The following is a 17,868-nucleotide window of genomic DNA, read 5'->3' as shown; positions in this document are numbered from 1 at the left end:
TATATAGGGCAAATCTGATTTACCCTATAAATTTCTCAGGCCTTCCACCTCATATTTAATTCTCTTAAGCGAGAAAAAAAATTTTTTTCTGACTTGGCTGCTGCCAAGGTCGGCTCTATCAAATATGGTGCGTCTCTCTGGGGGAAAGGGAGCTAGAAGACCCCATAGGGTGGTTTGCACCTCCTCTAAGCATGCAAGCACGGCTCTGGTCTTGACCTGGGGAGCCCAGCTTCCTCGGTGCACCGTGCTTTGGCAACCGGGTATTGGCGCCTCCGAGAGCGGGGGGAGGGGTGCCACGCGATTCCCAGGCCGCTCTGTATCTCTCGGTGCGCTTGCAGAGACCCTGCAGCAAAGCCCTGGATGCTTGCAGCCCGTGCAAGTTTGCAAGCAGCTGGAGAGCGGTGGCTGGAGTCGGGGGGCGGTGGGCGTGGCCACGCTCCCTCCCAGGCAGTCCCGGGAATGTTCTGAAAAGTATCCAAAAGTTCTGAGTCGCGCGCGCGCGCGCCAAAAGAAAAGGCACAACCCCCCACCACTCCGGGCGTGGCGTGTCCAGACCTCGCCACTCCAGCTGCGCCTCCGGCTGCAGCGCACACGTCTCCTGCCTCCTCCTCCGGAGCGTCGCTGTCCGTCGGGTTCATCCCTCGCAGCAGTCTCCAGGCGAGAGAGGGGGCCAGAGTGCTCGCCCTTCTCCTAGGGGCACCATGCCCAACGACGAGGCATTCGGCAAGCCCTCTACACCGTCGGAAGCCCCTCACGCCCCCGGGGTACCGCCGCAGGGCAGAGCCGGGGGCTTTGGCAAAGCGTCTGGGGCGCTAGTGGGGGCGGCCAGCGGCTCGAGCGCCGGGGGCAGAGGAGGCGGCTCCGGCTCCGGGGCGTCGGACCTGGGTGCCGGGAGCAAGAAGTCCCCGCGGCTGCCCAAGTGCGCACGCTGCAGGAACCACGGCTACGCCTCGCCGCTCAAGGGCCACAAGCGCTTCTGCATGTGGCGCGACTGCCAGTGCAAGAAGTGCAACCTGATCGCCGAGAGGCAGCGCGTGATGGCCGCGCAGGTGGGTGCGGGCGTCCGGGAGCCCGGGTTCAGCCTTAGTTTGTTTGTTTGTTTTTTAGATGGAGTCTCGCTGGGTTGCCCAGGCTGCAGTGTAGTGGCGCGATCTTGGCTCACTGCAACCTCCGCTTCCCAGGTTCAAGCAATTCTCCTGTCTCAGCCTCCCAAATAGCTGGGACTACAGGCGCACACCACCATGCCCGGCTAATTTTTGTATTTTTAGTAGAGACGGGGGTTTCACCATATTGGTCAGGCCGGTCTCGAGCTCCTGACCTCAGGTGATCCACCCGCCTCGGCCTCCCAAAGTGCTGGGATTACAGGCGTGGGCCACCGCTCCCGGCGGGGCCCGAGTTTTTTGAATGAAGTCCCCCCAGCATGGCCGTTGCCATGCGGGTCCTGGGTTGTGGAGAGATGCGGCGGTACTTGCCGACAGCGGCGGCGCTTGGGGTCCTGGGCTCCCGGCGACGCTACAACGCCGGTCTGGGAGCGCCGGACACGCGTCTGATCCCGCCCGCCGGGCAGAGTTGCGGGCTTCGCTCGGCTCGGGGTTCCCCACGATCTCTCACCCTGTCTTTCGGAGGAGTTGCGGGGGTTCCCTCTGCTCCCGGGTCCCTGAGATCCCTGATCCCGCTCTCAGGGCAGGGAATTTCGGGGTTCGCCCCTCTGGGCTTCCCCGCGATCCCAGAGCCCGCGCTGCAACAGCATTGGGAGGGTTTATTGCGCTACAGGAGTCTTAGGATCTTCGCTCCCGCCCTCCGAGGTGGGGGTAGAGGGGAGGGTTCGACTCCAAGGGAATCCCAGGGATCTCTAGCCCCGCTCTTCTAGCAGAGAATTAAGGAATTCTCTCCGCTTTGGGGTCCCAAAAATCTCCGACCGCGCCTTGGGAGCAGAGGGTTTCAGGGTTCGATTTCCTCGAGCGTCCCCAGAATCTCTGACTCTCCCTCCTTGCTGAGTTGCACTTAAATTAGAAAGGATCTTGGAGGGCGCCGGCGCTGGCCGCTAGGTTAGGGGGAAAGGGAGACTCGGCCGGGCTGCTGCTTACGCGGGTAACCTGTCGGAAAGCCTTGTTTGTTTTTCTGGAAAAGTCGCTGCAATGGACACAGCGTTGCGTGGTTTCCCTGCGCTCCTGGCGCACGTTTTGTCTTCGCCCTCCGTGGATGGAGGCTGAGCGCCTCAGCCATTTTGAGAACTCTGGAAATTTTATTAGCATTTTAAAATTTGCATTCTCGACCGAAGATTAAAGTGCAAATTACTTTGAAGATGTTTTAAAGCACGCTTAAGAATTTTAAAAAATATGCGCAGGTGGAAGAAAGCGCGCTAGGGTTTGAGATTTTGTCCGTCTGTGGTTTTGTTTTTTTAAAGGCTCGTAAGTAGGCTGGTAATTTAACATTTTAACGGAAAGTTAATGTCTTTAGTATTCTAAAAGGATTTTTGGAAGGCAGTAATCCACGTTATTTCCAGTTAAAAGTTGTTTCATCTTTTTAAGACAGGTTATTTAAAATGAAAAGCTAACAAAGAAATGTTTGCTAACGATGTGCTACTTTTGATTAGGAACGTGTAAATATCCTCCATTAAAAACAAATGCCCGAAGGTTATATGCTTTTATATAATATATCAGATTTTTACAAATGTGTTTTATACTAAACGTATTTTGGCTTCACAGATGGCCAGTGCAGTCATGAAAATAGATATTGTTTTGCTTAATTTCTTAATAGATTTTTAAAGCTTAATCTGTAGTGGGTGAAAAGAATACACTGGGTGTGGCAGTAAAATGCATCTCAGTGAGTTTACTGAAAAAAATTAATGGACTTTTAAATTATACTCTGGGTAGAAAAATTCTGTAAACATTTAGTCGTTGGCTTATTTAGTGTGGAGAACATGCTTGGGGGATTTCTCAAAATGTAGTAAAAATATTCTAGTAGAGGAATTAATTTTGAATAACCTTTATTAGTAGAGGAGGCTGCTTACACCGTTAAAAACAAAAGCAACTCAAGGTCACTTAGAATGGGAAACTTCAGTATTTTCTACAACAGAAGCTGTGTACTGTGCCAGATGAATCCTTAAAAATCCATAAAACTGCTTTTAGTCATTTTTAAATAGTTTGAAATTGATCTTACGTATGATTCTACAATAATTGTATAGTTGCATTTTTAATCAATTGTTATCCCCTTTCCTTTTTATATAATATTTTCTAAGAAACCTTGAGAGAAGGTGCTTAGCATATGGAGTAGATACCTGTGCATTTTGGATATGCATCGGGGTTGTGTAAGGGTGTGAGTATGCACTGACGTGCTTCAGAGGTTTGCAGGGGTTTAAAACTTGTTTCCGGTCAGATTCATTGATGTTCTCTTTCTAAGCCTCTTGGTTAGTAATAGGAAATCCAAGATTTAAGCTTAATTATTTAATTTTAAGTAATTAATTATTTAAGATGAATTTTTCTAAGTCAAAGACTTTTTTTGGCTATGAGGAAAATTACTTCCCAATTAATCAGCTTTCTGTGTTTGGACTGTGGTTTTCCTAAAACAACATATAAATTGTAGTTGTTTTTCTTTCTTTCTTCCTTTCTTTTTTTTTGAGGCAGGAGTCTTGCTCTGTCCCCCAGGCTGTAGTGCAGTGGCATGATCTCAGCTCACTGCAACCTCCGCCTCCTGGGTTCAAGCAATTCTTCTGCCTCGGCCTCCCGAGTAGCTGGGACTACAGGCACACGCCACCACACCCGGTTAATTTTTGTATTTTTAGTTAGAGAAGGGATTTCACCATATTGGCCAGGCTGGTCTCAAACTCCTGACCTCAGGTGATCCACCCGCCTCGGCTTCCCAAAGTGCTGGGATTACAGGCGTGAGCCACTGCGCCCGGCCTGTAGTTGTGTTTTTTAATTGAACGTTTTGATTTCACCTTTGGCTTATATTTGGGCAGCTCTGCGGTGTGAGTGCTTCACTGTCATTTCATAAGCACCATACCTTAGTTTCAACAGAAAGTCTTTGTTACATGTAGAAAGCAAAAATACAATTAATTTTCTTTAAACCTGTTTTTTCAATCTTATTATTTATTTATTTATTTTTTTGAGACGGAGTCTTGCTCCATTGCCCAGGCTGGAGTGCAGTGGCTCGATTTCGGCTCACTGCAACCTCCGCCTCCTGGCTTCAAGTAATTCTCCTCTCGGCCTCCTGAGTACCTGGGATTACAGGCGCACACCACCATGCCTGGCTAGTTTTTGTATTTTTAGTAGAGACGGGGTTTCACCATATTGGTCAGGCTGGTGTCGAGCTCCTGACCTCAGGTGATACACCTGCCTCAGCATCCCAAAGTGATGGGATTACAGGTGTGAGCAACCCCGCCTGGCCTTTTTTCAATCTTTAACGGTGTTATTGAAGAGGGACCAGGAAGAGCTTCTTGGGTATGTCAGGTCCTTTCCAGTCCCCAGTTCTGGCTCTCTTCTTCCTGTCTGTCTGGAATATCACACACCTGTCTTCTCCCTTCCTCCCTGCCTTCAGCCTCTTCTTCCTTCAGGGACTTCAACACCAGATTCCAGCCCCTTTCCCCACTGCTTCTCCGACATGCTCCCTCCACCCCAGGAATCAGGGCTCTGCAGGCTTTCCTAAGCAGACCCTGCCTTTCCTGCCCACCCTGTTCCATATTATTCCAATATGTACTGCCCCTTCATCCTTGCCTGTCCAAGTCCTCCTCATCCTATTCTTCAAGGCTCTGTCCAAATACTACTGCTGGCTGATTTTAACATGTGAAAGACATTTCTCTCTCTGACTTTCTTCTGTAGGAGTGAAAGGTACTTCTGTGTACCACTCTTGTGGTGTTGGTCTCAGTTTGCCTTTTGTTGTAGTTGCATGTTTGCCTCCTGTTTTTGCCTTTTTTTTTTTTTTTGGAGACATAGTCTTGTTTTGTCGCCCAGGCTGGAGTGCAGTGTCGCGATCTCGGCTCACTGCAACCTCTGCCTCCTGGGTTCAAGCGATTCCCCTGCCTCAGCCTCCCGAGTAGCTGGGACTACAGGTGGGCTAACGTGCCTGGCTAATTTTTGTATTTTTTTTAGTGGAGATGGGGTTTCACCATGTTGGCCAGGCCAATCTCGAACTCCTGACCTCCGGTGATCGGCCCACCTCTGCCTCCCAAAGTGCTGGGATTACAGGTGCGAACCACCACTCCTGGCCCTGTTTCATTTGTTAAACAGTAAGTAATGTAGGATGCAATCTACTCTTACTGGTCCCTGTTTTTAGTACAGTGGCCTTTTACAAGTTTATGGAATGAAGGAGTGAGTGATCCCATTTTCCTTCCTAATCTGTTAGTGCTTCTGACCCACTCTACTCTTCAGATTGTACTCCTCCCCTTGGCTGACTATAGTTTTTTCCTGATCCTCCCTAGCCAATCTTATTCTACACAGTCATTTGTTTAACAAGCTTTTTTATTTGTTTGTTAAGAGACAGGGGCTTGCTCTGTCTCCCAGGCTGGAGTGCAGTGGTGCGATTATAGCCCACCGTAACCTCAAACTCCTGGGCTTAAGTGAGTCTCCTGCCTCAAGCTCTTGAGTAGCTGGGATTCCAGGTATCTGCGACCATGTCTGGCAACAAGCATTTTTTGAGCACCTACTGTCTGGCTCAAAACTGTTTCTCAGCTTTGCACATCATAGTTACCTGGGTGGGTTTAAGAAGAAATGGGAGATTTTCAGACCTCACCTCCAGAGCTAGTGAATCATGGTGTCTGGGATGGGTGGGGCTTCTGTGTTTTGGCAAAGCTGATTCTGGAGTGCTGGAGGATGACTCATTGTCGTGTGCTTCCAGGTGGCCCTGAGAAGGCAGCAGGCCCAGGAGGAGGAATTGGGTATCAGCCACCCCATCCCACTGCCCAGTGCGGCCGAGCTACTTGTCAAAAGAGAGAACAATGGCAGCAACCCGTGCCTCATGACTGAGTGCAGTGGCACCTCTCAGCCACCGCCAGCCAGTGTCCCCACCACTGCAGCTTCAGGTAATCTGGAGGGGCTGGGTTCACATGGAGGCTGGGCATGAGGGAGGAAGAAGGGCTGCAGCCACAGAAACAGGACTCCCCTGAGCTACATACAATGTTTAGAGCTTAGAGGATTTTGTAAAGGATTCTCCCTGTGAAGGTCTGTTTTTGCCTGCATCACAAAGGAGGGGGCCGTGAATTCTAGAAATGCAGGTTCAACTCTTTCCTGTTGATTATTAGTCAAGACTGAGTCTGGACAGAGAATGATGTTAGAGAGAGGTGAGATTGTTCAGATTTCATCTCAGTCCACCCCTTCATTTTCCAGTCATCCTTGTGGGAACTAAATATCCTTGTTTCCTAGAACTAGAAGTCCACTTCTCCACTGCATCCATTTGGGGAAAGTGTCTAGAAAGGCCAAATCCGAGTGTCAAATTTGAATGAGCGGGAAGTAACACCGGAAGGAAGGCCACGTTGGCTTGAATTCTCTCCCCTGGGTGCTAAGGAGGAGTGTGTTCTTTTTTACACATGTGAAACCTGAGACATAGACAGTTACGGGATTGGCCAAGTTTACTGAATTAGAAAGTATCTGAATGAGTTTATCTGTCTCCAAAGCTCAATACTCAATGTGCTTACTGCACTAGGTCTCTAAATTACACAGGTCTGGAGCTGTACTGTCCGATATGGAAGCCCCTAGCCACATGTGGCTTTTTAAATTTAAATTCATTACAATGAAATAAATGAAAACATTCGGTTTCTTCATTACACTAGCCACATTTCATGTGCTTAATAGCCACATACAGCTAAGGGCTATCATACTGGATAATGCATTTCTGTCTCTTAGAAAGTCTAATTCGATGGCACTGGTCTAGAATGCCTGTGGGATCTTGTTATTTCTGGCAATTAGATACACATACTGTAATTCACAGAATATCTTTACATGTCTTTAAAGTGTTCTAAGCTCCATGAAATACAGCCTAGCAGTGTGATATCACCTTGACTAAGCTTTCATGAATTACTCCATTTGCTGGGCTTAAGCACTGTGTACTAAAGTCACACAACTATATATTATTAACTAGCTGTGCAACTTTGGAGAAGTTACTTAAGCTCCCTGGGCCTTTTTTTCCTCTTGTCAAAAATGCGGGAAAGGGTTCCTGAGGGTCTTAAAGATCTTATGAATCTTGGCCATTATTAAAAAGAAAGTTAAGCAGAAAAGAAGTTAAAAAAGAAGTTAAGCACCAAAGAAAGCAGGAAGGTGTGTCCGTCTGTGTCTGTCTTTGTGTATTTTACTGAAGTTACTGACTATGTAATTAACAGAGGTCAAGATACTCTTTTTTCTTTGCTTGGATTGGCTGCTCATAGTATGTCCTTATAATAGTTTCCAAACTTTTCTTTCCTTTCTTTTTTTTTTTTTTTGAGTTGGAGTCTCACTCTGTTGCCCAGGCTGGAGTGCAGTGGTGTGATCTTGGCTCACTGCAACCTCCACCTCCTGGGTTCAAATGATTCTCCTGTCTTAGCCTCCTGAGTAGCTAGGACTACAGGCGCCCGCCACCACACCCGACTAATTTTTGTATTTTTCAGTAAAGATGGAGTTTCACCATGTTGGCCAGGCTGGCCTTGAACTTCCGACCTCAAGTGATCCACCCACCTCAGCTTCCCAAAGTGCTGGGATTACAGGCGTGAGCTGCCATGCCAGGCCAAAACTTTGCTTTTCATAGGAAGGAAGGAGTGTATCAGAAATACGATCTTTATGCTTTAAGATTTTAAGATGTGTCAAAGGTTTAGTGACTAAATAATACAGGGTCATGGCTAATCTGGTGGATTCACGGTGGGGCTGAGATGAGAAATGGGATGTGTCACATGTCCCAGTGCCAGGTTTTCCATAGGGGAGTAACTCATTTGATTTTCACAAACGTCTCAAGAGGTGGGAATTATTATCCTCATTTACAGATAGGAAAACCAAGGCTTAGTAAATGGTAAGGAGACTGCCACAGAAAAGAGCTGGCTGAGCTAGGATTTATTCCAGGCCTGTCTGCTTCCAAAACCTATGGATTTCCCATTCTACTTAACTGGGACCAGTTGCCATGTTTCCTTGGAAAATGGACACTTAACGATTGTTTAGAGGCTGTGGTCTAATCCTCAGAGTAATTTAGGGCTGATGGACAGTTAGCAACAATGTTAGGGGAAAAAGTCCCTGCCATTCTATCTTGGCAGAGAACACAGCAGCCATGGGTCTTCACAGGAAGAAATACAGGGAAAGGCCAGTGACGGATCAGTGTCAATGCTGGATGTGGCATAACATCAAGGTTTGATTATAAACCCTAAGATAGTGGGGCTTTAGAGAAGGACTTTAGGCTATGCAGAGTTCAGAACGACTCTCACAAGGGTGTTTCAGAGTGGTGATAGGGAAAGGTACAAAAGGAAGCAGTAGGGGGGCAAGATAGAGGGTTCAGGGTCAAGGAGGATTTAACCAGAGTCCCTTCCTCACCTGTGGAGTTGACAGACCTTGGAGTCATTCTACAGCCTTGAACTAGCAGTCACAGGGAAGGGGCATGTGGAAGCCTACAGCGTGCTGTGCTCATTTGCTCAGGCACAGGTGGGCAAGTATGGCTCCGGGAGCCTTTACCTTCTGAGGACGATGGGCTCTCTCTCTCTTTTTTTTTGTGACAGACTTTTGCTCTTGTTGCCCAGGGTGGAGGGCAATGGTGCGATTTTGGCTCAGCGCAACCTCTGCCTCCCAGGTTCAAGCGATACTCCTGCCTCAGCCTTTCAAGTAGCTGGGATTACAGGCCTGCGCTATCTGGCTAATTTTGTATTTTTAGTAGAGACGGGGTTTCCTCCATGTTGGTCAGGCTGGTCTCGAACTCCCGACCTCAGGTGATCTGCATGCCTCAGCCTCCCAAAGTTCTGGGATTACAGGCGTGAGCCACCACACCCAGCTGACAATAGGCTCTCTGCTAACCAGCTCATCTCTGTGGGGCAGGAGCCACAGGTTGCTGTCATTCATGGGATTTGCTACCAGACCTCCCGAGTGAGGATTGATAGCTTCTGGACTGAGTTAGGATGTGAGCAAGAGGGAAATTCAGATGCCAGCAGAATTAAACTACGTAAATACAGAGACAGAAAGATGGAGTGTGGGAGAGTGGGGGAGAGCCAAAAAAACAAACACGCTGTGGAGAGTCCTGAAGCTTGTATGCAGCAAAGGGAGCTTCTTAGATAGCTTCCTGCTAACAAATATATAGCTTATATTCATTTTTCAGAGGTTGGATTTACTTAAAATAATTTCAAGGAGGTAAATGGTAAACATGTGTAGTGGAGTACAAAAATACATTCCATGAAAGATCATTGTTCTTCTAACCCCAACCTGCAGGTCTCTGTCATTCCAGGATGATTTACTGCATGTACAGGTGTATGTGTCTGTTTATCCTTTTCATATGTATATATAAAATATTTGCATAATTAATATAGTGGAAGTATATCGTTCCTACTTGTGTCTAATTAGCTTTTTTCATTTACTACAGCTGAGAATTTTTAGTGACCTAGAATTCCACTGTATAGATGTGAAGGCCAGCCAGGCGCAGTGGCTCATGCCTGTAATCCCAGCACTTTGGGAGGCCAAGGCAGGTGAATCACCTGAGGTCAGGAGTTCTAGACCAGCCTGGCCAACATGGCGAAACCCCGTCTCTACTGAAAATATAAAAATTAGCTGGGCGTGGTGGCACACGCCTGTAATCCCAGCTACTCGAGAGGCTGAGGCAGGGGAATCTCTTGAATCTGGGAGGTGGAGGTTGCAGTGAGCTGAGATTGTGCCATTGCACTCCGGCCTGGGCGACAGGGTGAGACTCTATCTCAAAAAAAAAAAAAAAGAAAAAAAGAAAAATAGATGTGGAAGGCTACGATTTGAAGTTATGCAGTGAGAGGTGAAAGTTGTAGGAGTTGTCATGGAATAGTAAAACCTACCAACGTGGCACACCTTGGGGCAAGTTGCTAACTTTCTACTTTCTAATACCTGATGTCTAGTGTTTACTAGGTCAGTAGCTTAGTGAAATTTAGTCAACTTTTATTTATTTATTTATTTTTTGAGACACAGTCTCGCTCTATCGCCCAGGCTGGAGTGCAGTGGCGCAGTCTTGGCTCACTGCAACCTCCACCTCCCGGGCTCAGACGATTCTCTCACCTCAGCCTCTTGAGTAGCTGAGATTACAGGCGTGCGCGGCGATGCCCAGCTAATTTTTGTACTTTTAGTAGAGACAGGGTTTCACCACGTTGGTCAGACTGGTCTCGAACTCCTGACCTCAAATGATTGCCCGCCTCGGCCTCCCAGAGTGCTGGGATTACAGGCGTGAGCCACCGCATCTGGCCTTAGTAGACTTCAAAGTCCTTCAAGTTTCTTAGTTATCTCCTTCTGGCTCCCAAAAGGGCCAAAAGTGAAGAAGAGAAATGCTCGAGAATTATTGCCAAGAATATTGGCCAAATTCTGAGGCCACTTAGAAGGAAAGTAAGTATGGTTTCATTTGTTGGAGAAACTGGCCTCTCTGAGGATAACATATATTAGAAGAAAATCTCTAAAATCTTTAGCCAAAGATTGGCTAAGACTGACCAGATTAACTGGATAGTCTTTGAATAACGAGTGTAAAACATTTTTGTTGTTATTTTCTTACATGATTGTGGGTATTACGGTGGAAAGAAATAGTCTTTTGAAGAAATTCTGTTTATTGCTGTTGCTTGTACCAGCAGGATCAGTTGTTAGCAGGTACACTTTTTTTTTTGTTTTTTTTTTTGAGACAGTCTCACTCTGTCGCTTAGGCTGGAGTGCCGTGGCGCGATCCCAGCTCACTGCAACCTCTGCCTCCTGGGTTCAAGAGATTCTGGTGCCTCAGCCTCTTGAGTAGCTGGGATTACAGGCGCTCACCACCACCCGTTTAATTTTTGTATTTTAGTAGAGACGGGGTTTCACCGTGTTGGCCACGCTGGTCTTGAACTCTTGACCTCAAGTGATCCGCCTGCCTCGGCCTCCCAAAGTGCTGGGATTACAGGTGTGAGCTACCGTGCCTGGCCGCAGGTACACTATTGATAAGCAAATAGTTTATTCCCAGCCATTTTTGGAGTATTCAGAAAAAAAAAAAGATAAATGATTTTGACTCTACATGACAAATAATTAACGACAAATTTACATTTTTTTCCCGGTGGTTTCATGTTTTGAACTTTAGCATAAAACGTACTTTTTTTTTTTTTCGAAAGTTATTAGCTGACTTAAATCTCAGGTCTTCTTCCTCTTTGTAAATGTAGGCTCCTCTTTGTTTTGTTTTATTTAATATTCTACTTTTTCTTCAGCCTCCCTTGCTCCTATAGAATGCTGTTTGACACAGTATTTAATGCTAAGGTCTGCATGGTTCTCTTCCTCTCTTTTTCTGTGCAGAAGCTGTCAGATGAAGGGTTGCATTGTAGATAATTCAGTTCTGCATGTGTGTCCTTTGTAAGGACCTGAATGTTATCTCTCTTGGGGCCCTCCCTTTTGGAGCACCGGGGACTTCCATCCACACTCACATTCACCCTCCCCCAGATCAAACCACCTCGGGCCCCCCTGGGCAGCTCCAGTCTCTTCTGTGGCTCGTGGCCCAGTTTCAGTCACCTTTCCCCTGTTAGAAGGATCAGTCAGGTCTGTGTCTAATATTGAAGGGGCCTTTCCTTCACTTTTCTTCAGCAGTTACTCCACTTGGAGAGCACACAGTGAGAGAGCACACGCCAGTTGGGAAACACATTGTGTCGTATGTTTAAGTGCTTAAAAGTTCATAAAACATGAAATGTGTTCGTTTGAAAATGGAATAGTATCCCATGCAGTTTTTACAAGTAAGAGATATGGCTGGTGAATTCACAATGGAAGATAGTTGTTTAAATTAAAAAAAACAATTTTTTAGAGCAGTTTTAGGTTCACAGCAAAATTGAGAGGAAGGTACGGAGATTTTTTTATATACTCCCTGCCCCAACACATGCAGAGCCTCTCCCACATTACCAGCATCCCCATCAGAGTGGTGCATTTGCTAGCATCGATGAACTTACATTGATGCATCATTGTCATCCAGAGTCCGTAGTTTGCATAGGGGTTTGCTCTTGCTGATGTACTTTTTAATGGGTTTGCACAAATGTGTAATAGCTTGTGTCCATTGTAGTATTCACAGCATTGCCACTGTCCTAAAAATTCTCTGTGGGGTTATTTAAATTTAAGATAACATTTTAAACATTTTAGAGTTTTTTGCAAATTTTTATTTTATTTTAAATTTTTGTTTATTTAATTAATTTTTTTTTTTTTTGAGACGAAGTCTTGATCTTGTCTCCCAGGCTGGGGTGTAGTGGTGTGATCTCGGCTCACTGCAATCTCCGCCTCCCAGGTTCAAGCGATTTTCCTGTCTCAGCCTCCTGAATAGCTGGGATTACAGGCATGCGCCACCAAACCTGGCTAATTTTTGTATTTTAAATTAGCCACTCCCACTAATTTTTATATTTTTGGTATAGACAGGGTTTCACCATGTTGGCCAGGTTGGTCTTGAACTCCTGACCTCAGGTGCTCCGCCTGCCTCGGCCTCCCAAAATGCTGGGATTACAGGCATGAGCCACCAGGACTGGCCATTTATTTAGAGACAGGGTCTCATTCTGTCTCCCAGGCTGGAGTGTAGTGGCTCCATCATGGCTCACTGCATCCTCCAACTCCTAGGCTCAAACAATTCTCCCACCTCAGCCTCCCGAGCAGTTAGGACTACAGGTGCACACTATCATGCCTGGCTAATTTTTAAAATTTTTCTTTTTGTGGAGACAGGGTCTCTTTTTATTGCCCAGGCTGGTCTTGAACTCCTGGCTTCCAGCAGCCAGGAGTTGAACTCCTGCTTCAGCTCCCAAAGTGCTGGGATTACAGGTGTGAGCCTACACACTAAGCCCATTTTTTTTTTAAATTTTTCAAGAGACAGAGGTTCGTTCTGTTGCCCAGGCTGGAATGCAGTTTGAGGCAACCGTAGCCTCAAACTCCTGGACTCAAGTAATCCTCCTGCCTCAGCCTCCCAGGTAGCTGGGACTACAGGTGCACTACATGCCCAGCTAATTTTATTAATTTATTTATTTTTGGGAAACAGAGTCTCACTCTTGCCCAGGTTGGAGTGCAGTGGCGTGATCTTGACTCACTGCAACCTCCACTTCCCAGATCAAGTGATTCTCGTGCCTCAGCCTCCTGAGTAGCTGGGACTACAGGCGCATGCAACCATGCCTGGCTAATTTTTGTATTTTTAGTAGAGACAGGGTTTTGCCACGTTGGCCAGGCTGGTCTTATCTTTGGAGTTTTCTAATGTTGTAAAGAAGGAAATACTTTATTCAAATAAGCAATAAAAGCGTTTTATACAAATTGGATTGAGACTTTATTTTTGAAAGAGTCTGGCCACTTAAGTGAAATGAGATCCGTTTGATTTTAGACAGCTTTCAATTAAAGCTAGAATACGAAATGATATTAGATTAAGAAAAAGCTTTTCAGATAAAAACATTCCCAAATTTTACTTTCAAATTAAACAAATTTTCAGAGTTTCTAGCAAAACAAAACTCCTTTGTTTTTTGTTTTTTGTTTTTTTTGAAACAGAGTCTCACTCTGTCACCCAGGCTGGAGTGCAGTGGCATGATCTCGGCTCACTGCAAGCTCCACCTCCCGGGTTCACGCCATTCTCCTGCCTCAGCCTCCCGAGTAGCTGGGACTACAGGTGCCCACCGCCACGCCCGGCTAATTTTTTTTGTATTTTTAGTAGAGACGGGGTTTCACCATGTTAGCCAGGATGGTCTCAATCTCCTGACCTCGTGATCTGCCTGCCTCAGCCTCCCAAAGTGCTGCGATTACAGGGGTGAGCCACCATGCCCGGCCAGGGACTGATGGCTTTGATAGCCTATTTTAGATAGTGTCTCAATTTTGTTTATCTCAGGGATAGTCTTTGCTTATATGTCAAGTATAGCAGTTTAATTGGTCAGATAGAAACTTTCTGTGGATAGTATTTTAATAAAGCAATTATGAAAACAAAGTGCATAGGAAGTAACCTACTTGTCTACCTTTGACTAGAAAGGAAATTTCGGAAACATCTAGAGCCAGGAAACATGTAAATACAGGGGTTAAAGTTACAAATAAATTTTATAACAGCATATTAAAAAACAAAAACATTTGATTGGTTAACATCTATGTCTCCCTTGTGAAAATCTAATCTTTAAGGACAAACACTGCATTTTATCCATTTCTGTATAGTACAGTACCTGGCTTTATAGTTAATGGTCAATAAACCATTGCTGAATGAATAAATGATGGTTAAATTTGAAGCTGTATTTTAAAATACTAGGTAAGTGATCTGAACCCACCTGTAGACACCAGAGAATAAAACTATTGATGTTCAATGTACATTTTTGTTCTGTGATATTTTAAAAATATATCTGAATTTTTTTTCTTTTTGAGACAGGGTCTCGCTTTTTAGCCCAGGCTAGAATGCAGTGGTGCCATCTTGGCTTACTGCTGCCTTGACCTCCTGGGCTCAGCAGTTCTTCCCCTTCAGTCCCCAAGTACCTTGGACTACAGGCACGTGCTACCACTCCTGGCTCATTTTAAAGATTTTTATAGAGATGGGGATCTCGCTGTGTTGCCTAGGCTGGTCTCAAACTCCTGGGCTCAAGTGATCTTCTCACCTTGGCCTCCCAAAGTGCTGGGATTACAGGCATGAGGCAGCATGCCTGACCTCTGAATTTTTTTTTTGAGATGAAGTCTTGCTCTGTCACCCAGGCTGAAGTGCAATGGCATGATCTCGGCTCACTGCAACCTCTGCCTCCCAGGTTCAAGCGATTCTCCTGCTTCAGCCTTCTGAGTAGCTGGGATTACAGGCGCCCGCCACCATGCCCAGCTAATTTTTGTATTTTTAGTAGAGACGAGGTTTCACCATGTTGGCCAGGCTGGTCTCGAATTCCTGACCTCACGTGATCCACCCGCCTCGGCCTCCCAAAGTGCTGGGATTACAGGTGTGAGCCACCGCGCCCGGTGACCTCTGAATTTTTAAGGTGATTAAAAATTCAAATGTAGTTTAACGACTTAAGATGTAATTCATATACCAGGTAATTCATCTGTCTCAAGTGTACAATTCAGTGTTTTTTAGTAAATTCACAAGGTTGTACCACAGTCACAAGAATCTGGTTTTGGAACATTTCAGTCACTCCCCATGTACTCTTCACTCCAATCCTAGGCAGACACTAATAGATTTTCTGTCTCTACAGAGGTGTCTATTCTGGAAATTTTATATAACTGGAATGATAAGATGTGTAACCTTTTGTGTCTTACTTCTCTTACTTAACCTGATGTTTCTAAGTTTATCCATGTTGCAGCATGTATTTTTAATTATTATTGTTCCTTTATATTAGTAATATTTCATCATATGGATATATACCACATTATTTTTCTGTTTATCAGCTGATGAACATCTGGGTTGCTTATGGGTTTTGGCTATTATGAGTAATGTTGCTGTGAACTTGTGTGCAAGAGTTTTTGAATGAATGTATGTTTCATTCTCTTGGGTATATACCAAGTAGTGGTGTTACTGAGTTTTATGTTAACTCTGTCCTTAACGTTTTGAGGAACTGCCACACTTTTCCAAAGAGGCTGCACTATTTTACATTCCTACCGACAGTCTATGAGGGTTCCAGAAAATTGAAACTAAGTTTTTTTAAGTTACAAGGGAAGATGCCTTTATCCTGGCAAGCTACAGGTAATTAAAACCCTGCGAGAGTCTCTCATGACAAGTTTAGATTATGAAGGATTCTTTAGGTTTGCATTTTATTATCAATAGATACATGTTAATATTCAGGCTGGGTGTGGTGGCTCACACCTGTAATCCCAGCACTTTGGGAGGCCGAGGTGGGTGGATCACCTGAGGTCAGGAGTTTGAAACCAGCCATGGTGAAACCCCGTCTCTACCAAAAATACAAAAATTAGCCAGGCGTGGTGGCACATGCCTGTAATCCCAGCTACTCGGGAGGCAGAGGTGGGAGAATTTTCTGAGCCCAGGACGTGGAGGTTGCAGGGAGCTGAGATTGCTTCACTGCATGCCAGCCTGGGTGACAGAGCAAGACTATCTCAAAAAAAAAAATATATGTGTATATATTGAATATAATATGTATATATATATTCAGTCTTTGAAAACGTTCCTTTCTTACTTGTCACAGAGTTTATATTGAAAGGAACAGTATTTGTGGAAGTAAAGCAATTCATAAAGGGACCTGGAGAGAGTTTTTCTTTGCTGTAGCTGTATTATTGGTTGGTAGAAATATTGGTATCTATAGGAAGGGCTAAAGTAACATTTTGGACTTTGGGTGACATGTGTTTCCTGAAAACGAGGGAGCAAGAATTCTGTTGCCCTAAAACTTGGCAGGAATAGTTTTAATCTGTGAGTTTCTTTTTTTTTCTATTATTATACTTTAAGTTTTAGGGTAGATGTGCACAACGTGCAGGTTAGTTACATATGTATACATGTGCCATGTTGGTGTGCTGCACCCATTAACTCATCATTTAACATTAGGTATATCTCCTAATGCTATCCCTCCCCCCTCCCCCCACCCCACAACAGGCCCTGGTGTGTGATGTTCCCCTTCCTGTGTCCATGTGTTCTCATTGTTCGATTCACACCTATGAGTGAGAACATGTGGTGGTTGGTTTTTTGGCCTTGCAATAGTTTGCTAAGAATGATGGTTTCCAGTTTCATCCATGTCCCTACAAAGGACATGAACTCATCCTTTTTAATGGCTGCATAGTATTCCATGGTGTATATGTGCCACATTTTCTTAATCCAGTCTATTATTGTTGTACATTTGGGTTGGTTCCAAGTTTTTGCTATTGTGAATAGTGCCGCAATAAACATACGTGTGCATGTGTCTTTTAATCTGTGAGTTTCTAAAATTGGAAAACCACTGTCACTCTTCTGGGGAGTGAAAGAGAAAACCCGAGAGTTGGTGAAAATGGACAGCTGTCCTTCATGTGGCCAGTGGGAAGAGGGCAGTTCACAAAGACTTTCAGACCTGGTTGTAGCATTGGGGAACTTTTACAGGTGGTGACACTAGGTATTGTCCTTGTATTGTGCTGCCTTACACTTGCTGCCATAGGGAACTTTTGGAAGGTCACAAAGGTCATCTGTGTCATCAGTGTCACTTGGTTACTCAGCAGCATCCCCCTGGAGTTCTTTGACTCACATATTCCTGGTTACCTGGTGGTTTGAGGATCCTGTCCTGTTGATCACCCCTCAGGTACCTACTTACTTTTGGAGTCTTGTGAATGCCTTTTTGTCCTCTTTTTATATTAATTAACTTATTTTTAAAAACTCTCTTTTATTGTGGTACAATATGCACAACTTAAAATTTATCATTTTAGGCTGGGCGCAGTGGCTCACGCCTGTAATCCCAGCACTTTGTGAGGCCGAGGCGGGCAGATCACCTGAGGTCAGGAGTTCGAGACCAGCCTGACCAACATGGCGAATCTCTGTCTCTACTAAAAATACAAAAATTAGTTAGACATGGTGGTGGGTGCCAGTAATCCCAACTACTTGTGAGGCTAAGGCAGGAGAATCGCTTGAACCTGGGAGGCGGAGGTTGCAGTGAGCTGAGATCGCGCCACTGCATTCCAGTCTGTCTCAAAAAAAAAAATATATATATATGTATTTATCATTGTAACTATTTTTAAGCGTAGAGTTCAGTGGTATTAGGTACATTCACCATAATGTGCAACTGTCACCACCATCCATCTCCAGAACTTCCCAGACAGAAACTCTGTACCCATTAAACGATTATTTCCCATTTACCCCTCTCATGAACTAACTTATGACTGA

General features: G+C 45.2%; 1 protein-coding gene across 4 annotated transcripts in view; it reads left to right on the top strand.

Annotated features, from left to right (window-relative positions):
- Positions 1 to 318: 318 nt before the first annotated feature.
- The window catches only part of DMRT1 (doublesex and mab-3 related transcription factor 1), a 128,698-nt gene continuing 111,148 nt past the window's right edge, over positions 319 to 17,868 (top strand). Inside the window, exons 1-2 of one of the 4 annotated variants that reach the window (XM_003312019.6) lie at positions 319 to 1,049; positions 5,836 to 6,019. In XM_003312019.6, the coding sequence (XP_003312067.2) occupies positions 702 to 1,049; positions 5,836 to 6,019 (532 nt within the window). In that variant the 5' untranslated portion in view covers positions 319 to 701. Of the gene's footprint in view, positions 1,050 to 1,542; positions 2,412 to 5,835; positions 6,020 to 17,868 lie in introns of those variants that run through there. The other 3 variants (XM_009456258.4, XM_016960523.4, XM_063788016.1) reach the window with 3 other exon arrangements.

The sequence above is a fragment of the Pan troglodytes genome, chromosome 11 (assembly GCF_028858775.2).
Source record: "Pan troglodytes isolate AG18354 chromosome 11, NHGRI_mPanTro3-v2.0_pri, whole genome shotgun sequence".
NCBI classification, from domain to species: domain Eukaryota; kingdom Metazoa; phylum Chordata; class Mammalia; order Primates; family Hominidae; genus Pan; species Pan troglodytes.
This window is presented reverse-complemented; position numbering and strand designations above follow the sequence as displayed.